The 11,423-nt window shown below is 40.7% G+C and overlaps 1 protein-coding gene and 1 long non-coding RNA gene across 2 annotated transcripts; one reads left to right on the forward strand and one right to left on the reverse strand.

Moving 5' to 3' along the window:
• Nucleotides 1–98: 98 nt before the first annotated feature.
• On the reverse strand, nt 99–11,420 carry engase (endo-beta-N-acetylglucosaminidase). Its single transcript, XM_052049651.1, has 14 exons — nt 11,323–11,420; nt 9,849–9,927; nt 9,525–9,726; nt 7,815–7,963; nt 7,551–7,702; nt 6,072–6,220; nt 5,560–5,731; nt 3,606–3,709; nt 3,370–3,481; nt 2,685–2,872; nt 2,451–2,590; nt 1,169–1,268; nt 761–872; nt 99–667 (listed from the first exon to the last, which is right to left on the reverse strand). The coding sequence occupies exons 2-14, from the start codon at nt 9,925–9,927 to the stop codon at nt 260–262; spliced, it is 2,067 nt and encodes a 688-aa protein (XP_051905611.1). The 5' UTR covers nt 11,323–11,420; the 3' UTR covers nt 99–259.
• On the forward strand, nt 1,268–2,640 carry LOC127590287 (uncharacterized). The gene is made up of 2 exons (XR_007959573.1): nt 1,268–1,959; nt 2,042–2,640. It is a non-coding gene; the product is annotated as an uncharacterized LOC127590287 (long non-coding RNA).
• Nucleotides 11,421–11,423: the final 3 nt, after the last annotated feature.

The raw sequence follows: 11,423 nt of genomic DNA on the forward strand, positions 1-11,423 counted from the left end.
TATGTGTTTGTATTTAATTTGTTACGCAATGAACAATGTCGAAAATACTGTTGCTTGTAAGGTAATCATGTAATTCAGTGAAGTAAATCAGTTCATAATCGTAAGACATTTATCATCTTTGTTATATCAATATTACCACTGTATAAAAGTACCGGTAAGCAGATTATGGTTTGTCTCAAGGTTACATGATACAATATTACATTTCATCGTCAAAGCTGTTAAAGGAGCATCTTCAAATGAAAAAATATATATATATTTTTTATACATTTTCACATTCAATCTCTGTGTAGCTGAGACTTCTTCTTCCCCAACAGTTCATTGGGAGTGGGACCCCCTTACAAGTCACTGGCTCCACCAGAAGTTCCAGCCGGCCTGGGGGCTCAAGCACTGGGAGTTCAGTGATCCTATAAAGTTTGGAATATGCCCGGCCTACCACGACCAGCTCATCTGCAGAGACTCTGGGATTCGGACCTGTCAGCTGGCGACAGTATACCTTGAAGTGCCGAACAAGCTCCGTCGGGTATTTCCATTCTAGCGTAGCATTGAGTAATAAGCAGCACGTAGTGGAGTCTGGGGATGCACCGGCGCCACGCAGCCACACAATGTCGTAAATAGAAAAATCCTGAAGCACCTCAGGGGCCTCGTGTAGACTGTCTATATCGAGGAACTTAAGAGAAGAGAACACAAAAAACATGTCAGCACAACATTTATTAGTCCAATGGATTCTTTGTCTCACAAAACACAATTGTGACGTTCTCACCATGATTTCTCCCATTCTGCAGCTGAAAGTCGTGTCAATAGGCTGCCCAACCAGCTTTATGTTAACGCAGACTTCTCGAAGAGTACAGCCTTGTAGGTCCAACTTGGAATACCTAGAAGCATGAGGGGAAAAAAAGACAACTTTGCCTTAAACAATGCTGAATTGTTCTGTGACATTTGCAATAAGCTCCAGTTACAGTGTGACTCAAAAAGGACAGGTTGTCCGGAAAATGGATAGCTTTAAAACCATATGGTTTGAATCTGTCAAGTCTTGACAGAGCTAAATTACTGGAACAAAACAATATGTTTTTTTGTCAAAAAGCAGTTTTAGATCAGGTAGTGCAACAGCGCATGAAACCACTTAAAAGTATTATATATATATATATATATATATATATATATATTTTACCTGACGGTCCAACTTGCATTCTTCCAATTGTCATGTAGATGAGGAAACTGCTGAATGAGCTCGTGGTCTTCATCGAGGGGAACTGGAGACACACTTTTCACTGCAGGCAGAAAATGTAGTTCATAATGTATTCGATAAAACACACAAAGTGCCATGAAAAAATATTTAGCAGCTCTCTTTTCAACAAAACCGGGCTTGCTCAAATTTAGCTAGCCTAAATACTTTCACGCCTTATTGTCTAAAACCCAGACTTTCCATCGTAACGCTGCTGACACCGTTCAAACCGGCTGGCACAGTTCAAATGAGCGCTATGATAACAGGTAATAACCCTGAACTAGTGCTTTGTCGTCACCACACCTGCATCTGATTTTGTCAAAGATGGCGCCTCCCTTTTGCCGATTATTGATCCTGTTTACTTTTTGTCCCACAAACAATTTTTATCAGCGTACCGTGTTTTGACTAGTGCTGGCACAGACAATGTATAGTGGGGGCGGGAGGTGTTTTCCTTTCATGTGACCGGTTTGGTGATGCTGCCTAAGGAAATTGGTGGTCACACTATATACTGACCCCACAATTCTATTGACATGTGACAATAATCATGCTATCTGTAATTTGTATCTTTGGGAGGTGGCAGTGTGAGAAAGGCTCCACTACACATATTTAGACAGATTTTTGACAAGCATTTGAGAGAAATTAGCATTTTGTCTATGTAGAAAAAGTTTTATGTCTTTGAGTCCAGATCATGAAAAAATGGGGGCAAAATCAAAAATTTTGCATTAATATTTTTTTCTGTGAATTAATAATAAGATATCCTTTATTCGTCCCACACTGGGGAAATTTACAGCCTCCAGCAGCAAGAATGTATGTAGAAAGAAGAAACTTTGAGGTAACTACTCCAACCCCGATGTTTCTCAGATAAAGATGTCAATTTCATCCACTTAGATTTCATGCCAATTCAATGGCATGCCAAAATATGTACTAAAATAAAAGAAAATGGCAGATATTTACATTGTAGTTATGTATGAACATTCATAACTACTGTATGTGTGGCTTGTACTATGAGGACAGCTGTCTTGTTATCACAGTGGCCCATTCAGACTGGTTTGGCTTTGCAGAGTATTAAAAAGTAAAACAAAAACTAAAAATAAATACAAGAAAATCATATAAAAGGGTGGGTTAATGAGTTATTATATAATGTTATAAGGGTGATGAGTTATATAAGGGGTGATGCCAAACTTCCCAGATCATGATGTTTTGGAAAAGAAGAGCGTGAGAAACCTACTTTCGATATCCTGGTTATGCTCCTCTGAACTAACACCAGCATCGGTTATCCTGAGCTCCAGTGAAACCATGACTTGAGAAGATGACTTGTATACAATGCTGAACAGTGTGTTGAATAAAGGCACATGGAGAGAGAAGATCCTGTCAAATGAAATAAGCACAAAAAAGTCAACATCAGGAGCCACTGATATTCCTCCAGAAATTGAATGTGAGGCTGAGTAAAATTCAGACAAACTTGGCACAGACTGGAGAAGTATGTGTGGCAGGGATGAGACCATCCAGGAGCAGCGAAGAGCCTCCATTCCAGGCATCCTCTGGGCAACCACGGCTCCTTACCGAGCCAACACCGTCCAGTTGCTCATGGTAGTACCATGGTTGGATTTCCTGGGCACTCAAGTTGAACCAATTCTTCTTTGTTTCATGCTACACAGTGAGGACCAAAATGAAGCAGGTTAACAAAAATACTTAATTTCGTCAATCTGCCAACGGCTATTTCTTTCAGACCATAAGGGAAAAAGCCCCCCCCCCCCAAAAAAAGGTACTGAAATTTAATATTTACTTGTGAATATATAAATTCTGATAAACATAACAAAATGACATCTGAAACAAATTTCAAACAAATAATGGTACACAGTGGTATCGAGAAGCTGAGTTCAGTAACCATCCATACAATAGTATTGCATAACTTGGATGGATTTACTCCGTTGATTCGCTGTGAAAACACTTCAGACACAAACACACTTGTGGAGGGTGAGATCTATTCTGGGGGAATTTTTTTTTAAATAAAATCACACACTGGAAATCTGGCACTATTCTGGAGTACTTTAAGCCATGCTATGTGAAGAAATTTCACAATGATTTTATCTGTATCATCAAGTAACATTTGCAATGGTTTTACGCAACCTCTTTCAGGACTGTACCTTTCCTTTCCAATAGACAGCATTCCCAAAGCCCTGACAGAAAGAAGACACAAAGGGGAGCCTCACCGCTGGACGATGAATGTACAGGTAGTTTTTCAGAAGAGCCCAGAATCTACACATTTTCAAAGATTATTGCAGTCAGTCAGTCAGTCCGCATGAAGCACATTTACATATCGGAACACTTCTAATATTAATAATGATACAATATAGAATCCAAACTAATGTGATCACCTCACCTATCCTGATTATGACGAAAGTCAGATTTTTCTTGCATCTCATACACCCAACCAGGAGCAAAGATTGCAGCAGAAAAGTTGTGCTTTCGGATGATCTCCAGTGCCTGTTAAAACAAATTATTAATAATTGCAGTGAATACCTGATCAGTTGATGGATGATTATAAGATGTTGTAACATTTTTATAGAGACAATAATACTGGAAAATTTAGGCCGGAAAAATACCACATCCGAATTTGGTGAATTACACCTTTTTTTCACAAATCTTGTGTTATTGGTCAGTCCCCACGTGGGACTTTGATTTTTTTACAACTTACTGACCAACCGTAAGAGTTTAAAATGGCTTGCAATACGGATGGCTTAAGAAACATGCGTTTTTTCCCCTACTTCCTGAAAAGAAACGACCATGTTTTCCGCAATATAAGGTGCTTCGGAGTATAATCCTGGCTGCAGTTGAGCTATGCATCCACTAGATGGAGCTATGTAACAGCTAATACAATACAGACTTATTTATACAGTATTGCTCTTTCACAACCGCTGCAGCTGTAACAAAGCACTTAACAGAACATTTGAAATACTACGTCCAAGAAATCTGAATATTGATCCACATATAAGGTGCATCAGACTATAAGGCGCACTGTCGGCTTTTGAGAAAACGGAATGCTTTTAGGTGCGCCTTATAGTGCAGAAAATACAGTATTTTGGAGACACAAGCATTCTAACCAAGCATTCTAACCTACTGCTGGCATCTATCGCTGAAATCTCTTCTGCCAAAATGTTGTTAATTTCATCTTTTTTAATATACCTATTGTCACGAGATAAACGAATACAAAATACAAACAAAGAACAAACAAATCCCAAAAGGTGTAGACCGGGGGTCGGCAACACGCGGCTCCGGAGGCTTAGTGGCTCCCTGGAGCTTTTCAAAATGTTTGAAAATGGAAAAAGATGGGGGAGTGAACATATATTTTTTGTTTGAATATGGTTTCTGTAGGAGGACAAACATTCTTAACATTTTCCAATGCTGTAAAAATATGTCGAATAAATATTACATTTCAACATTTCTGTTAATGGAGATTTGCGTCATAGCAAATGTAAGAAGAAACGGCGCTTCATGTCCAATTCACCGAGGGAACTGGCAAAGAATGGCAATCTGAAGAACCGAGAGAAGCATTTTATAACGGTACACGTCAGCTACGAACGTTAACACGCTGAAAAAGTGCGTCCCGTGCCTCGTTCATCTTAGCCGCTGTTATGTTGCTCATTATGGCATGAGTGTATAAGTGTGCGCATGTGCGTATGCGTGCATGTGCGGTCACGGGTCGATCGCGGGAGGCTGGTTGATCGAAAAATAGAGCTTTGGTCAAAAAAGGTTGGGCCCCCCTGCTCTACAGGATGGATACACTGCAGGGAAAAAAAACTTTTAATCGGGAAGTTCATCATTTTGATAGTAGGCTAATATAGCTAATACAGATGCATACAGAGTGTGTTGCCTTCTTTCTGAGGCTTTTAATTTGTTGCGGCTCCAGAAAGGGTTTTCCTTTTTTTTTGGGTCCAATATGGCTGTTTCAACATTTTGGGTTGCCGACCCCTGGTGTAGACTAAAGAGAAGGCACGTAAATGAACAATATATAATGTGACAGTAATCTGCTTTTTGGGCAGATACCTTAATTTGCTGAAGCCAGAATTCTTGCCTGTTGGCAAGGTATCAAACACTGTAAATATTTCCCTCAAAATGTAAATGAATATATAGACTTTTTCTGAAGTTTCTGTCAGAAATGACTTGCCTCATGAATTAAAGAAATTAGAGCTAAAGAAATCCGCAAGGGATCAAATTATTTTCCCGAATGCATTTAAGTTTGCACTTAAACAACACCATGTTTTACAATCAAAATAAGTTAGTACATTGAAGAAAAGGACAAAAAAACGACATGCGCACACACACAAAACGTGTACCTTATGGGTTTGAAACATCCCTCCTACGACTTTGCCACGGGCAAAAACATCAACCCCCACAAAGATGTCAGCCTGGCGTCCATTGATGTGATCGTAATTAGTCATCCACTCGAGGTTTTGTGCTGTCCAGTTGTAGTTGGTGAAGAAACCATCACATGCGTCGAAAAAAACCCTGTCATGGAAAGACAATGATGTCACTGTACACACTTACAATTTGAAACTGAATGTGAAAAGGAAAGGAAAGCAAAAAGCAACAATTTCACACATGCGGGTAGACAGAGTGACGGAGCATCTTGGGAATGATGCAAAAGTGGCAAGAAATGCACGGTCATGTCAGAGTTCTTTCAAGGTTGAAAATGAAAAAAAAAAAACAACAAAATTTCTTTTTTTAAATCACCAGACGTTCGCCAACAGTTTTAGTAGCACCTGTCTTAGTAGCACCTGTCAGTGAGGAAAGAGCTTGCAAGCATCATTTTAATTGGACCGTTTTGGATTGCACTGGAAATCACTACCTGTTGGACTGGTTTAATTCATTCTGCCATTGTAGCGCTCCATTCTCAATGACGCTATCATACCAAAGGACCATGCTGCCAGGGACTTGTTTATGCATCTGATTTGTGAGATAGCGCAGAAACAAAGGTGTTTTCTTCACTGCAGCATCCTGCAAGAAAATGACACACAAGCACGCACAATTTCAGCTGGCATATTTAAAAGTCAAAAGTCTTTTTCAAGATGAAAAAGGTCAAAATTCGTCCATCCATCGATCCATTATCTGAACCACCTCGCCACAACTAAGCCTAAATAAAATTATATAATATATACATATCATAAAAGTATATTTTCAGCGCTCAAATACCAGGCTGAATTTATTACGCATTATTATCATTATTATTATTGTGGATATTTTATCTATAAAACCAAAAGAGTCATAAAAAACCTTTAATCTTCAATTCCAAATTATATACAAGTATTTCTCTTTTAAATGATTTCAAATCAAATTGAAGGTTGGACATTTGATGAACTAAATGTGGAAGTAGCATGTTTTGCATTTCTCCAGTTGAAAGCTAACAAATACGTTTTAAGTTGGAACGTTTTGAATTGGCAAAAAATAAAATAAAAATAAAGGACATTTCCGGTGTGTGTGTGTGCTAAAATTGTTATCATTTTTAAATTTGAAATGTTGTGAAATGGTAACACAAGACATTAGAAGTGAAAGAGCTAAAAAATATTTTTTTGGGAGGGAATATAAGTACAAAAACATGTTTTGCTGTGTGGAATTTTTTGGCACATTGGAAATTGATGAAGGAACAATGAATGAGATTCAACTTTTAGAAATGTCAACAGATCACAATGTGAGTGTGTTTCTCTCAATTTGTCATTGGGAATGAACGGGAGTTTTGGGGGAAATTTTTGGCATGTTGGAAACCATTCTTCAAGTGAATTGAATGAGCTAAATATGTAGAATTTGGAAATGGGGAAAGACCTGAATATGTTGTTTTTAATTAGATTAGATTATGTCAAATTCTGAAAGGGAAAGACGTGAATTTTTTTTGCATGTTTCAGTGGGAATGAATGGAATTTTGTCTGTGGGGGTGGGGGGGGGTTAGTGGTTAAAAATAAGATTTTTGGTTTGTGGCTTTTTGGGGAACGTTGAAAATTGTCCCCAGGGTAAACTGAAGGAACAGAACGTTTATGATGACATTTTAGTCATCATAAAGTTAATCACCTTAAGTATTTAGACAACCAGCCAGCTGATTTTAAACCGCGATACTTGCAGAAAGTTACCCTAGCATGGAGGAAATCAACCCAAATAGACTGTCATTAGTGATCCCGACATTTTTTTGATCCAGTATGCGAGACAAGGTGTGAGGCTGCGATGATGCGCAGCCAATCAGCTCACGGGATAAATCCACTTGTGCTCTCATTGGTCGATATCGCGTTTTAGAGCAAAAATAAAAAAATCTGCAAGACGTGATGAAGGCAATACTCACACTGAGCGTGTTCTCGATATTTATGAGCCAGCCATCAAAGCCGTAATATGAGCTCATTTCAACCAGCTTATCAGCTACTTCACGATACCGCTCTTCTTGAAGGAAGGCCTCACATGTCGCTGCTCCATCATCCCATTCAGTGATGAAAGTCCCTAAAGAGCATGCCAACCATTATATGAAGTTTTAGTAAATACAAATATCAAGTCAACAATAATGAAATGTGTGCTCAGAATTGTAAGAACCATAACATGAGTTTTGGCTCACCAAGAACAAGAACTCCGTGTTTATGTGCAGCATTGGTCCAGACGGCGGGTGGAATGCTCACCAAGTTGTGTGTGAAATAGTTGAAAATGTCAATGTATTGCCAGTGGTAGAAGGCATATGGAGCTTCTGCAGCTGTACCTTGAACAAACCTTAAACAAAAACACATCAAGTATGACCTGAGGTGATTGCAGGTACAGTATGAACTATATAAAATAAAATAAAATAGAGGGAGGGTTCCATCCCAAATCCAGCACGCTGAGACTGTACGCAAGCCGAAAGGAAGGAGGCCGGGGACTAGTGAGTGTGAGAGCCACTGTCCAGGATGAAACATCCAAGCTCCATGAATACATCAAGGAGAAGGCTCCAACGGATGACGTACTCAGAGAATGCCTCAGACAATGGGGAACAGAAGATGAGGCGCTGGAAGAGGGACCATCATGGGAGGACAAGGCCCTACACGGGATGTACCACTGGACCATATTTGAAGTGGCTGATCTCAACAAGTCCGATCAGTGGCTAGAGAGGGCTGGCCTGAAGGACAGCACGGAGGCGCTCATCCTGGCTGCTCAGGAGCTGGGGCACCAGGGCCATTGAGGCCCAGACATACCACACCAGACAAGACCCAAGGTGTAGGTTGTGCAAAGAGGCACCTGAGACGATCCAACACATAACTGCAGGGTGTAAGATGCTGGCAGGGAAAGCCTACATGGAACGCCATAACCAGGTGGCTGGCATAGTCTACCGAAACATCTGTGCGGAGTATGGACTGGAAACCCCAAGGTCAAAATGGGAAACACCTCCGAAGGTGGTGGAGAATGACAGAGCGAAGATCCTGTGGGACTTCCAGATCCAGACTGACAAGATGGTAATGGCGAACCAACCAGATATCGTGATCATAGATAAAGGGCAGAGAAAAGCCGTTGTAGTGGATGTAGCGGTCCCAAGTGATGGAAACATCAGGAAGAAGGAACATGAGAAACTCGAGAAATACCAAGGGCTCAGAGAGGAGCTGGAGAGAGCCTGGAAGGTAAAGTTGACAGTCGTGCCTGTGGTGGTCGGAGCACTCGGGGCAGTGACCCCCAAACTAGATGAGTGGTTGCAACAGATCCCGGGAACAACATCGGACATCTCAGTCCAGAAATGTGCAGTGCTGGGAACAGCAAGGATACTGCGCAGAACCCTCAAGCTTCCTGGCCTCTGGTCGAGGACCCGAGCTGAATGAGGGACGGACACCACCCGAGGGGGGGTGAGACGAGGAATTAATTTTTTTTTTTTTATATGGATGGACATATACTGTATGTTTAATCAATAATTTTCTCACCAATTAAGTGTAATTTGATCATTTTAGGTGGCACACTGGTTGGGAATCACGGATGTCGTGTGACTTTGTATTGTTCAGTCTGCCACCTGGTGGCACTGCGGCATCACAAGACAGATGAGAGAAAGCTTTTGCCCATCAAATCATGCTGTGTTTGACATGTTACATGTAGTTTGCTGCAGATGACAAATGAAATGATCGTAGAGAAGTGACACAATAAAATCCTATCTACCGTCTTGGCGAAAAATGTCATATCGCCCAGCTCTAATTTTTTTTCAGTGACACATGATATTTTTGTTTGATGGTGTGCCGTGACATTTTTCAAACACAAAATGGGTGCCGTGGCTCAATAAAGGTTGTGAAACGCCGCCTGTCTGTACATTTAGACATACCTGTCATCTAGGTATCCACCCATCATGTCATGAGATACCAAGGTACGCCGTAAGCAACTCGGCAGTGCGGGTTCTCGCGCTGCCAATGGGACCACTGCCACATTGAAGGGGTTCGCCTCATTTTGTTTCCATGACAACAGCTCATCCAAAGTCTGAAGACTACAGCTAATTGGTTCAGTTGTGTCAGCATCATAGTGTTTCACTGAATTGGAGAGAAAATGTACAATATGAATTGACAAAACAGGAAGCAACGATTGTGCTATTGACAAGCTTGTGTATTTTGTTGGCCGTGTTTCATGAATCACTTGCGTGACGTCACCAAACCTGGCAGTGGCGAAGGCAAATATTTGATGACTTCATGAATACCATGCAAGTCCACAGGCTGATGCACACAACCCTCCATCCTAGTAAGAGACAAAAGGAAAAGTAAAACAGTTTAGCTTGTACTTTTGAAACATTTGTTTTAATTTCTATTCAACTAATTATCATATACTTATACTTTGTCTCATGAAATCACGTTTCAACAAACATTTTTTTAATAATTCAAAGGACAATGTTACACAGACATGGACAAAATTGCTGGTGCGCCACTGTTAATGAACAAAAAAATTTGTATGATTTACTATTGACACGAGTAAATATCCATCCATCCATTTTCCGAACCGCTTAATCCTCACTAGGGTGGCAGGGGGTGCTGGAGCCTGTCCCTGCCGTCTTCGGGCAGTAGGCGGGGGACACCCTGAACCAGTTGCCAGCCAATCGCAGGGCACACAGAGACGAACAACCATGCATGCTCACACTCACACCTAGGGACACTTTAGAGTGTTCAATCAGCCTGCCATGCATGTTTTCGGAACATGGGAGGAAACCGGAGCACCCGGAGAAAACCCACGCAGGTCTGGGGAGAACACGCAAACTCCACACAGGGAGGCCGGAGCTGGAATCGAACCCTGTACCTCTGCACTGTGAAGCCGAAGTGCCCACTAGTAAATAGTATTCATAAACAATTTTATGAAAATTAATCACTAAAAAGCAGAATAGTGTGTTTGAATACTGGTTCACGAAACAGGCCAGGAAAAAAATTATGGTACTCCAAGGAAAACATTTTTAAAAATTGATGATCATCTTGTATCGCAATAAACGTGTGATCAATATCAATTGAAAGTGCCTTTGATTAAATGCTGCAAAGAAAAAACATCAGGAAGCAATTTCCGACCTCGGCAGTGGGAATGTTGAAGGCAGCGTGCAGCCAACTCCAAAAAGGCAGAAGTAGCTAAACCAACAAGAAAAAAACAGAACCAATTTGCCGATCAAATTTAAACTTGCTGTCCAGTTTAAGACGCAAGTTTGAGACTGTTGGCTTTAGACATGGATCCAGGGGGCGAAAATTGGACCAAACACCATCACTTCTGTTTTGATATTATGCATACAAACCTGATCAAACACTTCCGGATGATAGATGGTGTACAGAGAATGAACGAACACAAACACGTTTCGAGGCGTGTCATTTGACAAACACTGCAACTACGCCATGAATGTCGGATCTCAAGCTTAAACGGGAACCCACACAGTAATCGATCAAATATAAAAACGTGCAAGAGCTAACAGTGCCAACAGTTTTCGTTTCATTTGCTCAAAAAATGTAGATCATGCTAATAAAAAAAAAAGTCCGTCCTCGGTGGGGGTCGTTTAAATATACGAAATCTGCCCTCGTTCCACTATTTGAAACGTAATTACAATTAAGCAAGATGAACACAAGCTAAAAAATGGTAAACCTGGTGAACAGGCAATACTTTACCGTCAGTTTTCTGTGTTGTTTATTGTCGATTATCACCACGCCCACTTGGGTCACCCTCTTGCTGCTGCTTCTGCTTCTTCTTCTGCTGCTTCTGCTTCTTC

Source organism: Hippocampus zosterae, chromosome 17 (genome assembly GCF_025434085.1).
Source record: "Hippocampus zosterae strain Florida chromosome 17, ASM2543408v3, whole genome shotgun sequence".
Taxonomy (NCBI): Eukaryota; Metazoa; Chordata; class Actinopteri; order Syngnathiformes; family Syngnathidae; genus Hippocampus; species Hippocampus zosterae.